A 21,201-nucleotide genomic window follows, 5' to 3' on the forward strand; every position below is an offset into this window, starting at 1 on the left:
TGCCTGGTTTTTCTATTCCATATTGAAATTTAACAGACTCCTGGATTCGATTCATGACCTTACCCTTAACTCTAAGAGTCCAATTTAGAGCTTAGAGGACAGGGTACTCCTTCACAAGTGTGATGGAGTACCATGTCTAACAAACTCTTGGTCCGCCCAATCTATTTGTAATAGGGCAAATCATCAGTTTTCCAACTGTAGCACCCCCGTTGACTCAGTTGATTGAAAGCTTGCTCCAACAGCCTCATAGATTGCTCACAGTCAGAACAAATGCAAAAAGAACAATTGATGGACAGAATGCAGAACAATGTCATAGATTCACCCCAGTACAGAGATCTGGGCCTAAATCCATTGTTTGTTTGCTCTCCATGCCTTTCCAGTTTGAACCCAGCCATATGCAAATTAGTCTTGACCCTGAGCCCAATGGGAACAGTCCAGCCTGAACTGCCAGGCCAGGTCCTCCCTGGACTGGAAACAAGCATCCTAGGACCGATTTCGGGGTTTACCCCTCATCAGCCAGGATAGCTTGACTCCAGTGGCATGGAGAGCACGGGACCCATGTCTGGGCATACCCGTCCCACTTGGGGTGACAAATGCAAAAATAACAATTGATGGACAGCATGCAGAACAATTTCACACATTCAAGGCATTACAGCATCCACCCTATTTACGGCTGAGTGCCTGATGTCTGTAGCATCCTCCCCAGCCACATAGAACATGAAAGAATCCTGCCACACACATGGAACTCAGCATTATACATCTTTATTCTTCAGAGGGTAACCAATAACTTAAGTGCACTGGGTCATGAATTTTATAACCCACACTCAATCACTTACGTCACTAGACCACTGAGTTTGTTAGGGGACATAAGGATCCGGCGCTCTATTATACATAAGACACTACATCCCGCACTTTGTTAAATAAAAAGACACAAGCAAAACATGTCTACATTATAGTTTCTCAATGAGTCGTCAAAGCGTTTGAACCTCTCTTCCAGATCTCATGGAGTGAGGCCGAAGAGACGCAGGAGAAACAGCCACAGCAGGCACTGATGAGCTACACACTAATGCATTACTGGGGATCTCCTGGCCCTCTGATGACAAGGCCTCACTCTGGATGTCCGGAGCCGACAGACTTCGAGGCAGGTGCTTGGAATGTGAGGAATCCCTCCCTTGTAATAGACTTTCTAGGATGGTGAGCAGTCACTATGTGTCCCTTACTAGTCACAACTTGCAATCGATTGGCATCTAATGGAGCATCAGATTTTCATTTCTGCCTCTGCTTTACAAGGACCCAGTCTCCTTTCTGAAACGTAATGTCCTAAGCACATTGACGCTTGTCGACATAAGTCTTCATTCTAGATTTGTGAGATGAATCAGGAAGTCGAACGTTTTGAGCATCAATTGTTCTTTCAGTGGTCCACTGTGGCAACTTGGTACTCACGGCTCTCCGGAACATCTGGGTGGCTGCGCTTTCACCGGTTGTAGAATAGGAGTTAGATCTGAATGACAATTCTCGACCCTTGCAAGATAATCCCCTCTTGTGTAATGGACAGTTCTTCGTGCACATTCTTGAAATTCTGATATTCACTGTCATTATCAAGAGGTCGAGCATGTGTTCTCCAGGACTGATACATAATAATGTCTTTAAGGATGAGTATATTCCATCTGCATAGGTAGCAGAACAAATTTGCTCCACAGACAGAGCTGCAGTTGTACTGGATCTCACAATGAAATCAACATAGGCCTCGGCCATCTTGGAAGGAGTACTCTGGTAATTCATGAGCACTCGAGAAAAGTTGTCGGCAGGGTATTGATCTTTTGCCGACTGGTGCACAATGGTGTAGTCATACTCTTACAGCCTCAACCCCCACCTCTCAATGCGAGGGGGCATCTACGCCTTTGGATTACCAAAGATAGTAAGCAATGCTGAGGATCAGTAACAAGCATAAAATGTTTCCCATTCAAAAATACATGAAAGTGTTCACAAGCCTATACAACAGCTAGGCTTTTTTTCTCATGTTGCGGGTAAGCTCATTCAGTCTGTGACAAACTTCGGCAAGCATAAGCTACAATACCCCTTTGTGCATTTACATGTCCACTATGTTGGGCAATAATTGAGCCCAAGCCCACTGGACTGACATCCTCAACAATCTCTGTATGGAATTTAGAATCAAAGTAAGCCATTTCAGTAGCATTTTCAATTGCATGCTTATTCGTCTTGAAACTGCAATCACACTCCTGTGACCACTGAAATGAAACATTGTGTTTTGCTCATTCTCTCAACGGGGCACTCACAGTGGCAAAGTCCTGAATTTAGGAGAGGAGCCATTTTTGATTCAAGGACTATGTTTATGCTTGACGTTTTTTCGACAAAGAAGGTGGCGAAATCATCGTAAGTAGGAGTGCCTTCACCAGGGTTAGTGCGGACGGGTGCCTTGATCGATTGTTGATTAACAATCTCGAATAGTTTCTTGCAGCGATTTATGGCTCGATTAAGTTGAGATCTGAAGAAGTCGGCTTTAGCACTCTTGATTTTCTTGTCGTTTGAACTCCTGATGGTTCTAAGGAGAGTTAGGTGTTCGGTCGATGGTGTAGATCTTCAAGATCTTTCAGCTGACCATAGATTATGGTGTTCCAAGTTAAGGTTGCCATTGAACCATGGTTTGGAGATTTTGGAGGAGGCATTTTTTTCTTGTAGCGGGGCTATATCGTCCATGATACCGGAGATACAGGGCATTATAGAAATCCGTGAGGACATGAACATCTTTCATTTCCGAGTGAGGAAACCAGGCTTTTGAACAGCAGATTGCTAGCTCTTCAGTGTTAATATTTCTAAGGTTCCTTGTCCATTGCTTAGTTTTCTTGGGTTGAGCACCCTTCGCTAACACCTCCCTGTTAATGAAGAAGGAGATGTAATAGTGGTTGGACCAGTTGCAAAGGATAATGGAGTCCAATGTAATAGTGTTACCTTTGGATATGATGAGGTCCAGAATTTCTCTCTTATTGTGAGATGGGCTATCACAAAACTCAGTCAGCTCATGATCCAGTAGGAAGGATTTAAGACAATTCACTGCGTGATCATTTGGGTTAGACCAGTGGAGGTTGAAGTCTCCCAGGAAGATTTGGGACATGAGAGGGTCATCATTGGATGAGATGATTTCCATTAGATGCTCAATGAAGGAAAGATTGTCACCAGGGGGGTGGTAGAAAGTGTGTAATTTACAGAAATGGTGTTTTTTGCTGGTAATGTTGATGCAGAGATATTCGCTGGAGGATGGCGTGTTTGAATCAGATTGGGAAAGCGAGAGTGTATTTCTATGGATACAGGCTATTCCTCCACCCTGTTTTAACTCTCTGTTCATACGAATTATGTCATGGCTAGGTGGGACTATAAGGTCAAGTATAGGTGAGGAGGAGTCGTTTAGCCAAGTTTCTGTGAGGATAATGATGTCAAGCTCATTGGTTAGAATGAGATCATACATGTCGAAGGCGTGTTTACTCGCTGATCACCAGTTGAGTAGAGCGCATTTCAATTGGCCTGTCGAGTGAGGGGTGGATGCTGGGAGGATATTGATGCGCTGTAGCTTTTCAATATTTATGTCTCCGAAGTTGTGTGAAGGTTCTCTGTAAGGTTTAGCTTGGATGGCTTGGATTTTCCCTGTACGGGACTTGATAGGTGATTGGAGTAGAGTAGGACAAGCTCATGGATCTCAATAGATGAGAGGCCAGCTTTCAATCTTCTGCGGCGGGAAGAGGTATTTGGGAGAGGTAAAGTCTTCCAAGTATGGTGAAAGGAGTGCATGAGCAGTGGAGGAGCTGCTCCCTCCATGATGATGGGACGATTCTCTAAAGTGCTAAGGGATCTGAGTAGAGGGAGGTGTTCGATAGTGATGTCTTTCAGTTGCTGAATTTCCTTTGTAAGAAGGTGCAGGTGGCTAGATATCTCATGTAGTCGCATGGCCCAATCCGGGAGTTGATTGATGGGTTCAGGAGGTGAGGTGGCATTTCGGGAGATAGCAGAAGGGGCCGGGTGGCCAAGAGATAGTCAGAGGGAGCGGGTGAGTCAGAGAGGTGTTGTGGATTGCCACTTAGCGAGGCAAAAAGGTTTGTGTTTGTGAGGCGGGCGATAGGGCTTGAATGGGGCGGATGGGATGTGGTGGAAGCAAGATAGACTGGGGTGGGAGGAAAGGATTCCAAGGAGAATGGGAGGGTGGATACGGTTTGGGCTAAAGGTGAGTTAGATAGGATCAAACAGGGAGGTTCAACGGGGAAAGGTAAGGCGGAGGGGCTAGAGAGGATTCCACTGCAATGGTCCCAGAAGATAGCCATGTGGAGTTTGGCAAAGTGAGTGATGCTATGAGTCCAGGATTTGAGTGAATCAATGTGAATGAGGACACTGTATTCTCAGGAGAAGCTAAGTCAGGGAGCTGAGTGGCACAACGCTCACCTGAGGCATACGGAGGGATATGAGTGGGTGTTGTCATCTCAGGCATGAAGAATGGATTGAGGGGCCGATCCCGATCCGGGTCGGAAGGGCACCAAACGCGATCCGGCCGGAAAAACTACGAGCCGTACGCGTGTTGTCCGCCCGACTCGTACAGCTGTACAAGCGGGCAAGTACAATGCGAGCTATGTGAAATTCACCGACCGAGTCGTTTCCGGGTCCGAACCGCTCCGTACGTCTCGGTTGGAAGCTAACCGTGGCGTGCAATGGATGGGATTTACGACCGAGCCAGTACGATGCACTCGTCGGACAGCCTGTGCGAGCCGGAGTGTCCGGCTCGCAAAACGTCTGGGTGGTTGTCTTTGGGGGTCCGCGTCGGACCCCCTGTCACCCGCAGCCCTACGACTCGGACACATGGGGAGACCCAAGGGTCCCCCCAACACAGGCATGTATGGTGCGGGTCCCGTGACCAAGAAACCGGAGGGTTTCGAAACGCGTCGGGAGTTGTTTGCCACAAACCTGATCGAATAAAGCACGCTGTTATCAACAAAATTGGGGCTCGGCGCAATCTTTTTCAAGTAAAGGATTGATTGATGGAATAATAAGGGTCGCGTCCTTGCCGGCAGCCCGCCACCCATTTGAGGCAGAGGATATCGCGAAACAAGGTTTGAATACATATATATATATATATATACATTACCTACTGGCGGTCGCCAGTAGGTAGTTATAGTTAGGACCCCTTTTCCATAGGAAATCCGCAACATTCTATTTTGAATAACTTTGGCGCCGGTCGACGAATCCTCGCGAATTTCTCAAAATAGGTGGGGCGCTACGCTCCGCTCCTACCCTGAAAGTCTCGGGGGGATTCGTCAAGCGGGGGCTGAGATAAAAGGGGGGTCCCAAAACGCGTTTTTCCCATGCATTTTTCCATAGGACCTTTAGACAGGGCTACAGCCCGAATGGCTGAACAGAATTACTAGAAATTTGGCAGAGAGGTAGTCCTCAGGTCAAGGAAGTGCCTTTTGTAGGTTTGGTGTAAATCTGTTCAGTAGATTCTGAGAAAATAGCCTTTAAATCAATATATATATCTGAGCCAGCTTACGGTACGCTTACCGTAAGCTTACCGTACGCGTACGGTGGCGTGCGCGAGCGCAATTCTGATTGGCTGTTACATCTAAGTAAACATTCGAATCGGTCGAAACCAGGAAGCGGCGGCCGCCATTTTCTCTCTCGCACTCTGAGGGGGGGGCTGTAAATAAAGGCAAAAAACATATAAAGGGGCTGTTTAGACAGCGCCCATGCACATAGCCATGTTAGTTGAGTCCTCAAAGGCCAAAAACGGTAAATTTTTATTTTTTGAAAATTTCGCCGATTACGCTTACCGTACGCGTACGGTGCGCTTACGCTAAAAATTTTAATAAAAAAAAAAAAAATCTCTGTGCATGGCATATTATTGTCATCACTTACAAATTAAATTTAACAGATTACCTATCACAAGGAAGCGCATAATATGTCCTCCATGTGCGCACGGTGCGTAACGTGGGCACGCGGTGCGCGTAGCGCACTGCGTGCCCACCTTGCGTGTACGGCACTAACTGCGTAAAGTGGGCGCGCGGTGCGCGCACGGAACGAACTGCGTTAAGTGGGCGTGCACGCCACGAATGGCGTAAAGTAACTTAGCATTTAAAAAACCGTACAAATTCACTGAAAAAACCATAGGTTTCACACACGTTATAGTTAGGAATTAGCATTTAAAAAACCTTGCAAATTCACTGAAAAAACCATAGGTTTCAGACATGTTATAGTTAGCGGAAATTTTACTGATAAAAAACCAATGAAATTCCCCCGTTATAGTTAGTGCAGGCAACTATAACTCACGCGACCGCAATCTTCTGCTGATGACATATGTGTCTTTATGAAAAAAAAATATTTCTAATATATGTATAGCTAAAAATTTATGGAAGAAGACATGGGCAAATAAGTGTCTAAATACAGTATTAGCATCAGCAGAGGATTGCGGTCGCGTGAGTTATAGTTGCCTGCACTAACTATAACGGGGGAATTTCATTGTTTTTTTATCAGTAAAATTTCCGCTAACTATAACATGTCTGAAACCTATGGTTTTTTCAGTGAATATATATATATATATATATCAATCTTTCTATAATATACACAATTGAATAAGAAAAGCTATATTAATTTCACTCCGAAAACACACTAAATGCAAATCCCAAGGAGGACAAAAAAACGCAAGTAGCAGGTATGGCAAGAGAGAAACATTTGAGAAGCCTAAAAACGCCCCTGGTGTCAGAAGTCGAGAACAGAATCGAGTCAGCTGTGTGTTTTATGGGAGGCAAACAGGTCCAGAGAAGAGAAAACTCGGAAAACACATTAAAAAAATACTATAAACATAAAAATATATTTTTAAATAAAATCAAATAAAATAAAAAATGAGACAATTAATGGTATAAAATCTATTTAACCAATATTATAAAAGTTATGGACTTTGGAGGGGTTAGATTTGCCATTCCTACTCCAGTCACTGCAATAATAGGGAAAATACTGGACTTCAGGGGAGCTGGATTAACTATTCCTACTCCAGTAGGGAAGGCGTTGGAATTCAGAGTGGTGAAACTCACTATTCCCACTCCAGCCTGCACAACAGTAGGGAAAGAGTTGGACTTCAGAGGGGTTAACTTTACTATTTCTATTCCCAATTATGCAACAGTAGGGAAAAGCATTGGAATTCGGAGGGGTAAGATTACTATTCCCATTCCAAACAGCCCAACAGTTGGGAAAGTGTTGGACTTCGGAGTGGTAAAACTTACTATTCCCACTCCAATCTGTGCAACAGTAGGGAAAGAGTTGAACTTCGGAGGAGTGAAATTTACAATTGCCACTAGAACGAACACAACAATAGGGAAAGTGTTGACCTTTGGAGAGGAAATTTTCTGTTCTCACTCCTAACAGAGCAACAGTAGGGAAAGCATTAGATTTCGAGGGGGTGAAATTTACTATTCCCACTCCAGTCAATGCAATAGTAGGGAAATTGTTGGATTTTGGATTGGTAAAATGTACTATTCCCACTCCAAACAGTACAGAAAGTGCTGAATTGTGAAGAGGTTAATTTGACTATTACTACTGCAGTATAAGCAAGAGTGGGGAAAATACTTCACTTCACACACTATATATATATATATATATATATATATATATATATATATATATATATATATATATATATATATATATATATATATATATATATATATATATATATATATATATATATATATATATATATATATATATATATATATATATATATATATATATATATATATATATATATATATATATATATATATATATATTCCAACAAACCAGGTAGCACCAAAGGAGGGAGTCCACAGGAGGCTTGTAAGGTCAATTTCTTTAATGGTCGACACCCTGCCAACAAGCACCTCGACAGAATACAGGCATCTTGAATCATTAGCCAGACGCGTTTCAGGAATTGTTATCCTTTCTTCAGTGGCAATGCAGTAAGAATGGAAGTCGCGTTCATCGCGCACATTTATATTTCAGTTACCTGCCTCAGTGGGCGTGGCTGTCAGCACAGCCTCATGGTTACTGTAGTCCGCTGTTGAATTGTTCCCCAGTGGGTGCGCTTTCATTCCTACAAATTCACGCTCAAATAGTACCCATGTGGGTTTGGTGCACTGTTCTGTAGTGGTGCCAGCCCTGCTTTGTAGGCGTCGACTTGACCATGATGTGAGCTGCAGCCGAACATCGCTTCCTCCCGCAAGATTCAGATCCAGATTGGAGCCAAAAGCGGACCCGCCATTTGCAGCAGTGGGCCTCACTCCGCGGCCGTGCAAAGCCGTAATTTATTCCAACAAACCAGGTAGCACCAAAGGAGGGAGTCCACAGGAGGCTTGTAAGGTCAATTTCTTTAATGGTCGACACCCTGCCAACAAGCACCTCGACAGAATACAGGCATCTTGAATCATTAGCCAGACGCGTTTCAGGAATTGTTATCCTTTCTTCAGTGGCAATGCAGTAAGAATGGAAGTCGCGTTCATCGCGCACATTTATATTTCAGTTACCTGCCTCAGTGGGCGTGGCTGTCAGCACAGCCTCATGGTTACTGTAGTCCGCTGTTGAATTGTTCCCCAGTGGGTGCGCTTTCATTCCTACAAATTCACGCTCAAATAGTACCCATGTGGGTTTGGTGCACTGTTCTGTAGTGGTGCCAGCCCTGCTTTGTAGGCGTCGACTTGACCATGATGTGAGCTGCAGCCCTGAACTGCAGCCGAACATCGCTTCCTCCCGCAAGATTCAGATCCAGATTGGAGCCAAAAGCGGACCCGCCATTTGCAGCAGTGGGCCTCACTCCGCGGCCGTGCAAAGCCGTAATTTATTCCAACAAACCAGGTAGCACCAAAGGAGGGAGTCCACAGGAGGCTTGTAAGGTCAATTTCTTTAATGGTCGACACCCTGCCAACAAGCACCTCGACAGAATACAGGCATCTTGAATCATTAGCCAGACGCGTTTCAGGAATTGTTATCCTTTCTTCAGTGGCAATGCAGTAAGAATGGAAGTCGCGTTCATCGCGCACATTTATATTTCAGTTACCTGCCTCAGTGGGCGTGGCTGTCAGCACAGCCTCATGGTTACTGTAGTCCGCTGTTGAATTGTTCCCCAGTGGGTGCGCTTTCATTCCTACAAATTCACGCTCAAATAGTACCCATGTGGGTTTGGTGCACTGTTCTGTAGTGGTGCCAGCCCTGCTTTGTAGGCGTCGACTTGACCATGATGTGAGCTGCAGCCCTGAACTGCAGCCGAACATCGCTTCCTCCCGCAAGATTCAGATCCAGATTGGAGCCAAAAGCGGACCCGCCATTTGCAGCAGTGGGCCTCACTCCGCGGCCGTGCAAAGCCGTAATTTATTCCAACAAACCAGGTAGCACCAAAGGAGGGAGTCCACAGGAGGCTTGTAAGGTCAATTTCTTTAATGGTCGACACCCTGCCAACAAGCACCTCGACAGAATACAGGCATCTTGAATCATTAGCCAGACGCGTTTCAGGAATTGTTATCCTTTCTTCAGTGGCAATGCAGTAAGAATGGAAGTCGCGTTCATCGCGCACATTTATATTTCAGTTACCTGCCTCAGTGGGCGTGGCTGTCAGCACAGCCTCATGGTTACTGTAGTCCGCTGTTGAATTGTTCCCCAGTGGGTGCGCTTTCATTCCTACAAATTCACGCTCAAATAGTACCCATGTGGGTTTGGTGCACTGTTCTGTAGTGGTGCCAGCCCTGCTTTGTAGGCGTCGACTTGACCATGATGTGAGCTGCAGCCCTGAACTGCAGCCGAACATCGCTTCCTCCCGCAAGATTCAGATCCAGATTGGAGCCAAAAGCGGACCCGCCATTTGCAGCAGTGGGCCTCACTCCGCGGCCGTGCAAAGCCGTAATTTATTCCAACAAACCAGGTAGCACCAAAGGAGGGAGTCCACAGGAGGCTTGTAAGGTCAATTTCTTTAATGGTCGACACCCTGCCAACAAGCACCTCGACAGAATACAGGCATCTTGAATCATTAGCCAGACGCGTTTCAGGAATTGTTATCCTTTCTTCAGTGGCAATGCAGTAAGAATGGAAGTCGCGTTCATCGCGCACATTTATATTTCAGTTACCTGCCTCAGTGGGCGTGGCTGTCAGCACAGCCTCATGGTTACTGTAGTCCGCTGTTGAATTGTTCCCCAGTGGGTGCGCTTTCATTCCTACAAATTCACGCTCAAATAGTACCCATGTGGGTTTGGTGCACTGTTCTGTAGTGGTGCCAGCCCTGCTTTGTAGGCGTCGACTTGACCATGATGTGAGCTGCAGCCCTGAACTGCAGCCGAACATCGCTTCCTCCCGCAAGATTCAGATCCAGATTGGAGCCAAAAGCGGACCCGCCATTTGCAGCAGTGGGCCTCACTCCGCGGCCGTGCAAAGCCGTAATTTATTCCAACAAACCAGGTAGCACCAAAGGAGGGAGTCCACAGGAGGCTTGTAAGGTCAATTTCTTTAATGGTCGACACCCTGCCAACAAGCACCTCGACAGAATACAGGCATCTTGAATCATTAGCCAGACGCGTTTCAGGAATTGTTATCCTTTCTTCAGTGGCAATGCAGTAAGAATGGAAGTCGCGTTCATCGCGCACATTTATATTTCAGTTACCTGCCTCAGTGGGCGTGGCTGTCAGCACAGCCTCATGGTTACTGTAGTCCGCTGTTGAATTGTTCCCCAGTGGGTGCGCTTTCATTCCTACAAATTCACGCTCAAATAGTACCCATGTGGGTTTGGTGCACTGTTCTGTAGTGGTGCCAGCCCTGCTTTGTAGGCGTCGACTTGACCATGATGTGAGCTGCAGCCCTGAACTGCAGCCGAACATCGCTTCCTCCCGCAAGATTCAGATCCAGATTGGAGCCAAAAGCGGACCCGCCATTTGCAGCAGTGGGCCTCACTCCGCGGCCGTGCAAAGCCGTAATTTATTCCAACAAACCAGGTAGCACCAAAGGAGGGAGTCCACAGGAGGCTTGTAAGGTCAATTTCTTTAATGGTCGACACCCTGCCAACAAGCACCTCGACAGAATACAGGCATCTTGAATCATTAGCCAGACGCGTTTCAGGAATTGTTATCCTTTCTTCAGTGGCAATGCAGTAAGAATGGAAGTCGCGTTCATCGCGCACATTTATATTTCAGTTACCTGCCTCAGTGGGCGTGGCTGTCAGCACAGCCTCATGGTTACTGTAGTCCGCTGTTGAATTGTTCCCCAGTGGGTGCGCTTTCATTCCTACAAATTCACGCTCAAATAGTACCCATGTGGGTTTGGTGCACTGTTCTGTAGTGGTGCCAGCCCTGCTTTGTAGGCGTCGACTTGACCATGATGTGAGCTGCAGCCCTGAACTGCAGCCGAACATCGCTTCCTCCCGCAAGATTCAGATCCAGATTGGAGCCAAAAGCGGACCCGCCATTTGCAGCAGTGGGCCTCACTCCGCGGCCGTGCAAAGCCGTAATTTATTCCAACAAACCAGGTAGCACCAAAGGAGGGAGTCCACAGGAGGCTTGTAAGGTCAATTTCTTTAATGGTCGACACCCTGCCAACAAGCACCTCGACAGAATACAGGCATCTTGAATCATTAGCCAGACGCGTTTCAGGAATTGTTATCCTTTCTTCAGTGGCAATGCAGTAAGAATGGAAGTCGCGTTCATCGCGCACATTTATATTTCAGTTACCTGCCTCAGTGGGCGTGGCTGTCAGCACAGCCTCATGGTTACTGTAGTCCGCTGTTGAATTGTTCCCCAGTGGGTGCGCTTTCATTCCTACAAATTCACGCTCAAATAGTACCCATGTGGGTTTGGTGCACTGTTCTGTAGTGGTGCCAGCCCTGCTTTGTAGGCGTCGACTTGACCATGATGTGAGCTGCAGCCCTGAACTGCAGCCGAACATCGCTTCCTCCCGCAAGATTCAGATCCAGATTGGAGCCAAAAGCGGACCCGCCATTTGCAGCAGTGGGCCTCACTCCGCGGCCGTGCAAAGCCGTAATTTATTCCAACAAACCAGGTAGCACCAAAGGAGGGAGTCCACAGGAGGCTTGTAAGGTCAATTTCTTTAATGGTCGACACCCTGCCAACAAGCACCTCGACAGAATACAGGCATCTTGAATCATTAGCCAGACGCGTTTCAGGAATTGTTATCCTTTCTTCAGTGGCAATGCAGTAAGAATGGAAGTCGCGTTCATCGCGCACATTTATATTTCAGTTACCTGCCTCAGTGGGCGTGGCTGTCAGCACAGCCTCATGGTTACTGTAGTCCGCTGTTGAATTGTTCCCCAGTGGGTGCGCTTTCATTCCTACAAATTCACGCTCAAATAGTACCCATGTGGTTTTGGTGCACTGTTCTGTAGTGGTGCCAGCCCTGCTTTGTAGGCGTCGACTTGACCATGATGTGAGCTGCAGCCCTGAATTGCAGCCGAACATCGCTTCCTCCCGCAAGATTCAGATCCAGATTGGAGCCAAAAGCGGACCCGCCATTTGCAGCAGTGGGCCTCACTCCGCGGCCGTGCAAAGCCGTAATTTATTCCAACAAACCAGGTAGCACCAAAGGAGGGAGTCCACAGGAGGCTTGTAAGGTCAATTTCTTTAATGGTCGACACCCTGCCAACAAGCACCTCGACAGAATACAGGCATCTTGAATCATTAGCCAGACGCGTTTAAGGAATTGTTATCCTTTCTTCAGTGGCAATGCAGTAAGAATGGAAGTCGCGTTCATCGCGCACATTTATATTTCAGTTACCTGCCTCAGTGGGCGTGGCTGTCAGCACAGCCTCATGGTTACTGTAGTCCGCTGTTGAATTGTTCCCCAGTGGGTGCGCTTTCATTCCTACAAATTCACGCCCAAATAGTACCCATGTGGGTTTGGTGCACTGTTCTGTAGTGGTGCCAGCCCTGCTTTGTAGGCGTCGACTTGACCATGATGTGAGCTGCAGCCCTGAACTGCAGCCGAACATCGCTTCCTCCCGCAAGATTCAGATCCAGATTGGAGCCAAAAGCGGACCCGCCATTTGCAGCAGTGGGCCTCACTCCGCGGCCGTGCAAAGCCGTAATTTATTCCAACAAACCAGGTAGCACCAAAGGAGGGAGTCCACATATGTGTGTAATTAACAATATCTTATAATTATAACTATGTAACAGCAATTTTGCAAAGCTACAATATTTCGACATAGATGCACTATGCTGGAATATATGGTCAAACGACACTAGATAGGTGTTTTTTTATTTATGTGATGTCTTGAAGTTCTGAATTATTATTAACGAACACTATGTTCTAATTTAATATATTTTTTGATTTTCACAACCCATTACAAATAATAATACATGGTATGACAATGCTTAATGACATGTTCCAAATATGGGAAAAGAAGCGTATAGGAACACTATGTTCTTATTTTGCATTATTTAGTTTTCTATACCTATTGTTGTGCAATACCATTTGTTATGAAATGTCTGATAAATGTAAAATTGTCTGTGAGAAACCACGCTTTTATATATTGTTAAATCACAGTCCTATGTCTATACTCATTTGAAAACTTTATTGACAAATATGTAAGCGGTTCTCTGATTGGGCACCTTATATATAGCTACTGATTGGTCCTGCGTGTCATGTGATCAAGACTGACGTGGGGCAGTCGAAACGCGTCAGGCTGAGCACTTGCGAATTATTTTGCACTATGCACTTTAATCTGCACACCAAATAAAGAAAATTCAATTTCCACGCTGTGGTCCGTACCTGCTTTGTGGGTTCTATCTGGAACCGTTTCAGGATACTTGGTTATCATATATATATATATATATATATATATATATATATATATATATATATATATATATATATATATATATATATATGAGTAACCCCATGAATGCAGAAAAAATATTAAACTCATGCTAAAGAAATTAACATAAATATATATATTAAAAAAACTAAAATCAATTAATCAATTTACATAATTACTATTCAATAAAGAAAATTATTATTCAATTGTTATTTAATTATTAATTAATTATCGTCCTACCCTGTACCCCTACAAACCTAGCACCCTTCACCTAAAATATAACTAACAAAATAACAATTTCATGACTTAAATATTTAAAATAAATTACATAAGTAAGAATAAATAATAGTTAAATCAATATTTCTTAATTAACCTCCCACCCTATACCCCTACAAACCTAGCATCCAGCAATTAAAATTAAATGAAATTAAATAAGCATTCCACCATTTAAATATTTAAAAAACAATTAAATAATTAATTTACAAATATTAATTAACAGTTAATTCATTATTAGAGAAATTACTTCCTACCCTATACCCCTACAAACCTAGCATCCTGCAATTAAAATATAAGTAAAATAAATATTACATGAACTGCATAATTAAAAAGCTCATTAACAATTAACAATGAATGGGCAATTAATTATTACTTTATTAACTTCCCACCATATACCTCTACAAATCTAACAGCCCACAAATAATATACAATGAAAGTAAATCAGTATTACATAAATAATTATTCATTATTTATGACCAAATTACCTTCCCACCAGTAGCGGTCCGTGGAGGGAGTGACGGTGGGGCAGTGAGGCGGGGGAGGGGCAGCGTGGGGAAATATACACACCGGAATATGGATGAACGGAGGTAAGTACACATTTAAATAAGTAAAACGAATTTCGTTGCTTGCGCTGCATCGCATTTTGCGATGCAGCGCGCGCACAGGAATTCGTTTTATTTATTAAAATGTGTACTTACCTCCGTTCATCCATATTCCGGTGTTTACATTTCCCTACCCTATTCCCCTACAAACCCAACAACCAGTTACAACACTATAAATTACTATTAACAATTAATAAAAAAATCAAAATCACTTAAAACTACAAGCTATATTTTAAAAATAATTAATAGCAATTAATAACATTTATATAAGCAACAGTACCACTTAGAATTAATATATCAACGAAACACATTCAAATATATATATTTTTTAATTTTGACCACTATATTCGGCGCAAATGATATCAAAAACATCCACTTTATTTACAATGACATTAGTTAACTCATAAAACGGTATTCGTGTCAACGATATTTGGCACCACAATATTTGTGTGTCACAATATTTAATTTCCTTTATTTCTGGCTCCCTATATTTTTTAAAACACTATTTTGTCCAAACACCTGCTGTGCACACATGCAGATTTAGAAATAGTTTAGAGAAAAGAAAGCTTTTTTTCTTATACATTACGCCTGGCACAAGGAGCCACACATTTTTGGTGCAAAGCCCGCTTTCCTTTTTATATTAGATAGAACTTTGCGCCAAAAACCATTGGAGGTTGCATGGGAACACTCATGTACCACTTATGGGACGTCCAGTTGACGCAAAATAGCACAAAGTAGCGCAAAGCGCTGCTTAGCATTCCTTTAGGGCTACTTCCCAGCACAAATAAATCCCAATTCAAGACTTTATGCTGGTTTGCGTCACTTTTTATGATAATGAACTGGCGCTAAGCCTTGATAAATCTGGCCGACTGACTGCTGATCCTGGAAGTAACAGGAAACAGGGCCTAAAGAGAGCAAGCCTGTATAGCTGGGAGTAAAGTGACATAGATGTCACATATGTACATAAGGAGGGTAAGGAGATACAGCTCCCTGTGTAGCTGGGAGTAAAGTGCCATAGATGCCACATTTGAGCATAAGGAGGGTAAGGAGATACAGCTCCCTGTATAGCTGGAAGTAAAGTGATATAGGCGCATAAGGAGGGTAAGGAGATACAGCTTCCTGTATAGGTGGGAGTAAAGTGACATAGATGCTACATTTGTGCATAACGAGGGTAAGGAGATTCAGCTCCCTCTATAGCTGGGAGTAAAGTGACATAGATGCCACATTTGTGCTTAAGAAGGGTAAGGAGATACACCTCCCTGTATAGGTGGGAGGAAAGTGACATAGATGCCACATTTGTGCATAAGGAGGGCAAGGAGATACAGCTCCCTGTATAGCTGGGAGTAAAGTGACATAGGCGCATAAGGAGGGTAAGGAGATACAGCTTCCTGTATAGCTGGCAGTAAAGTGACATAGATGCCACATTTGTGCATAAGGAGGGTAGGGAGATACAGCTCCATGGTATAGGTGTGAGTAAAGCGAAATAGATGCCACATTTGTGCATAAGCAGGGCAAGGAGATAAAGCTCCCTGTATAGCTGGGAGCAAAGTGACTTAGGCGCATAAGGAGGGTAATGAGATGAAGCGGGTAAGAAGAGGCAGACAGCTATGTGGCAAGGAGTATGAAGGAATAAAAATAACTATCTGCGTGTGGTACAGCATCTGTTTCATTAATCGGACAGTACAGACTTCAGCTCCCAATAGCAGCTGCAAATACAGGTGGCACGGTTCAGAGACAAAGGTAGGTAGCAAAACAAAGGAGAGCACAAGCTTTATGGCAGGCATAAGAGGACACATGTTGCCAAAGGTGACAGCTATGAGCACATCCTAGACAGCTAGTTATAAAGAGGCACGGGCTACCGTTAAGAGTAATGAGACACAGTCTTCTGCAGGGAGGAGTAAAGCACTTCCGGTTGATGACAGTACTGAGTGAGTGACTGATAGTACTGGGAGACACAGGCTGTCACTGTCGGGACACATAGGCTGCTCGAGGTGGGATAAAAGTGCTACCTCTTGTTTATAACCAACACTGATAAGAAAAGGGCATCAGTCGCAAGTGTGTTATTCTATAGTCAGTCAGTTAGATTTACTGCAAGTCATTACCTGGAGTTGCTGCTCTGCAGGTTCTGTTTGGAGATAAAGGTTGAAGAGAAGACCTTCCTCCTGTGCAGCTGGGCCAGACCTGGGAAAACAGGACATCATTCGACATCAGAAGCCAAAAGTACACTGCACACATGGCAATACTGAGAACAGGTGAAAGGGGGGATATAAAACAAAATCGACAGATTTTATTTCCCCCCTTGAATTGCACTGAAGTGGAGGCAAATTTAGGCAGAAGAATTGTAAAATAAATCAATACAAATATCAAGAGTCTCATGTATGAATTAGGCGTGTTGGCATGCATGCAGGTGCACTGAGGCATGAGGCTAAGCATCCCATGCTCCTTAGGCCCCTTCACACGAAGAGGGGCTTTTCTCACACAAATCAATAACTCTGTAGCCTGTGACGCATACTGGAATATATTTATTTTTGGAATGTGAACACTGAGGCAGCTCCTTGGCCTGCTTTTCACAAATATTTAATACATAATTTCAGCAGCGTCACTTTTATGGGAGAGGGTGGTCAGTCAAAATATCGAGTTTTTAATATCGACCTACAATAATATCGAGTTTTTAATATCGTAGGGACAGAATATCGAAGTCAAGAATATCGATGGACAGAATATCGAGCCCAAGGTAAGTAATTTTGAAGTAAATAATATCGAAGTAATTAATATTGATGTAAGTAATATCGTAAGCAAAAATATCGATGTCAATAATATCGATATTTTTTTAGTGTTATGTATTTTAATATGTATTTTATTTGTATGTTAAAGATTATTGTAATGTATTTTAATACATTTAAAAATAAATGTTTAGAGATTAATAATTATTTTAAAGTTAACTTAGCGTTTTAGTATCAGAGCGGGTTGTGGGTTTATAGGGGAATAGGGTGGGAAGTAATTTAATTATAATTAATGAATTAATATGTATTGTTTAATTGGTATTTATGATTAATTAATTGTTAATTAATTATTAATTGCAAATTAATTTTATTAATTGGTTAATTATATTAGTTATAATTAGTTTATTATTAATATTTATTTATTGTCATTGTTAATTAATAATTAATTGGTGATTTAATATTATTAAGTGATTAATTGATAATTAAATTAATTATGTGAATTTTTATGTGTAGTGGGTTGTGGGTTTATAGGGGAATAGGGTGGGATGTAATTAAATTAAAATAATTAATGATATTGTTTTTTTATTTGTATTTATTATTAATTAATTGTTAATTAATTATTAATTGGTAATTAATTGTTATTAGTTAGTTAAATATAGTAAATATAAATAATTTATTTTTTCATTTTATTTGTTGTTATTGCTAATTAATGTATTGTTAATTAATAATTGGTGATTAATTGTAATTTGGTAGTTAATATGTATTAACTAGTAAATTAATAACTATATTAATTATAAAGAATGTATTATTAATTGTAAATAATAGATAAATTGATAGTTAAATGTATTGTGTTTTTTGTATGTGTAGTGTGTTGTGTGTTAAAGGGGGAATAGTGTGGGATGTAATTAAATGTTATTTATTTAAATATATAGTTTAAATTATTGGTATTTAATAATAATTATTTTGTAAATTAATTATTAAAATGCTATTTTTTAATAACAAATTATTTAATTGGTTATTATGTTCATAGAACCCCTATGCTATCCAGTGCTTTCCCAAATGTTTTACTATCTGGAGTGGGAATAGTAATTTTTACCCCTACGCTATCCAGCGCTTTCCCTACTGTTGCACTCTGTGGAGTTGGAATAGTAATTTTTACCCCTACACTATCCAGCGCTTTCCCTACTGTTTCACTTACTGGAGTGGGAATAGTAATTTGTACCCCTACGCTATCCAGCATTTTCCCTACTGTTGCACTCTCTGGAGTGGGAATAGTAATTTTTACCCATACGCTATGCAATGCTTTCCCTACTGTTGCACTCACTGGAGTGGGAATAGTAATTTTTACTCCTAAGCTATCCAGCGTTTTCCCTACTGTTGCACTCACTGGAGTGGGAATAGTAATTTTTACCCCTACGCTATCCAAAGCTTTCCCTACTGTTGGACTCACTAGAGTGGGAATAGTAATTTTTACCCCTACGCTATCCAGTGGTTTCCCTACTGTTGCATTCTCTGGAGTTGGAATAGTAATTTTTTCCCCTACGCTATCCAACACTTTCCTTACAGTTGCACTCTCTGGAGTGGGAATAGTAATTTTTACCCTTACGCTATCCAACACTTTCCCTACTATTGCACTCTCTGGAGTTGGAATAGTAATTTTTACCCCTACGCGATCCAACGCTTTCCCTACTGTTGCACTCTTTGGAGTTGGAATAGTAATTTTTACCCCTACGCTATCCAACGCTTTCCCTACTGTTGCACTCTCTGGAGTTGGAATAGTTATTTTTACCCCTACACTATCCAACGCTTTCCCTACTGTTGCACTCTTTGGAGTTGGAATAGTAATTTTTACCCCTACACTATCCAACGCTTTCCCTACTGTTGCACTCTTTGGAGTTGGAATAGTAATTTTTACCCCTACGCTATACAACACTTTCCCTACTGTTACACTCCCTGTAGTGGAAATAGTAATTTTTAGCCCTACGCTATCCAACATTTTCCTTACTGTTGTTTTTGTTGGAGTTGGACTAGTAGTTTTATTCTCTCTGATATTTAATATGTTTTGTATTGTTTTAGCTATTGTAATATATCATTAATAATAAAAAATATTCAAATTAAATGTATTTATTTTTATTTGCTATATGTAATTATTTAATATTTATTAATGTTATTGTTTTATGTGTATAGATGTATTGGTAATTTTTAAAAACATTTAATAATTTATACGTTACAGAAATTATTATTAAAACTAATTATTAAGTAAGTATATATATTATATATTATATGTATATGTTTAATTAATGTTTTATTAAATTATATATATTAATTATTAATTTTAAATATTATAAAATATATTTAATTATGTTTATTTTATTTATAAGTATTATTTGGTTTATTTTACATATATTTTTAAACGAAAAAAAAACCGATATTTTTTACTAGCAATATTTTTGACATCGATATTTAATTATCGATATTTTTGTACTTACCATGTTGTAGATAGGATGTCGATATTCTTGACATCGATATTTTTGTTCCGATATTTTTGTAGGTCGATATTTTGACCTTCGATATTTAGTCAGTGATCCCTCAGGTACTTTGCAGATAATGGGGGCGCATTCAGCAGCGGCTGCACTTTGTCATAGCAGAAGCCTTCAGCGGTGAGGGAGGAGGTCTCTTATTTCTAGGTCCTGCTGTGCCCCGCACAAATGCCTCATCTCCGGGGCCACCAGCACTCTTGTTAGTCCAGCCTGGAAGATAGCTGGAGCCTAAATCCCCGATGCATCACTGCCATCGAGAAACCAGGGACTGACTACAAGAGAATCTAAGATTTGGAGGTGGACTTCAGACTTTTACAAGCTCTGTATGTAAAAGATGTACATGAACTGTAAGAATGTTAGATAAACGAGTAACCTCAATAATAACCATTTATATAACATTTACTGAACGAAAGAATAACAAAAAATTGAGAAACTGACAGCAAAGGTGAAGACCTGAACCTTGTAGTTTTCAAGCATCTGCTTGATGTTGAGTTATTACGCAATAAACTTTACAAAAACAGTCTACCTTCAGCTTCAAATAGCAACTACAAAGAAAAGTTTAGAGTGCACAAAACATGGCAGTGCTTTCCAGCACAGGGCATTATTGTGCAACATTGTAGTGCAATGCAAAAAGACGGGTACCAATCCAGCTACATGCTGTACATAACCATCTGTGCTCAGCATGTAACCCAACCCCACGAGTCATATTACATATGAGTCCATGGGGCGGCTCCTCCGCGATTGCAGAGGAGCGTCGCCCGATTGCTAGCTCAGAGCCAGCAGCTGAAAAATAAAACGATATTTAAATATCATTTTACCTTTCAGCTGCTGGCTCTGAGCCATCTCTGTAGAGAGGTGCGGACCGGGGCCATGGGAGGGGGAGGAGAACTGGTTCCTGCACTGTAAGTGCGCATGTGTGTTTAGCCGGCAGTTTCAGGCCGGCAAACACACATGCGCACTTAAGTTTCTCCAACCCGGCTGTATTGAACAGCTGGGCTGAAGAAACAGCACAGACTCCCTGTCCTGGCCGGAGCGTCAAAGCAGCCGGCTGAGGCCAATCCCTGTGTTGCTCTCATGGAATGAGAGCAGAACTGGGATTGCACAGGGAGTCTGAGGCTGCCCCAGGGCCTGCTGGGACAAGGAAGTAGAAACACCATTGAGGTGCGACATGGGAGGTGGCTGGCAGCTTCAAATAAGTCTTTTAAAAATATATATATTATTAAACTTCC

At 42.3% G+C, this 21,201-nt stretch overlaps 1 protein-coding gene across 4 annotated transcripts in view; it reads right to left on the reverse strand.

Moving 5' to 3' along the window:
• NOS3 (nitric oxide synthase 3) overlaps positions 1-21,201 on the reverse strand; it is an 819,509-nt gene that overhangs the window by 169,775 nt on the left and 628,533 nt on the right. For all 4 annotated transcript variants that reach the window (XM_085628483.1, XM_085628482.1, XM_085628485.1 and 1 more), the window contains one exon: positions 16,812-16,890. In XM_085628483.1, coding sequence (XP_085484609.1) covers positions 16,812-16,890 — 79 coding nt within the window. The remainder of the gene's footprint in view (positions 1-16,811; positions 16,891-21,201) is intronic.

This window comes from Triturus cristatus, chromosome 10, assembly GCF_964204655.1.
Source record: "Triturus cristatus chromosome 10, aTriCri1.1, whole genome shotgun sequence".
Classification (NCBI taxonomy): Eukaryota; Metazoa; Chordata; class Amphibia; order Caudata; family Salamandridae; genus Triturus; species Triturus cristatus.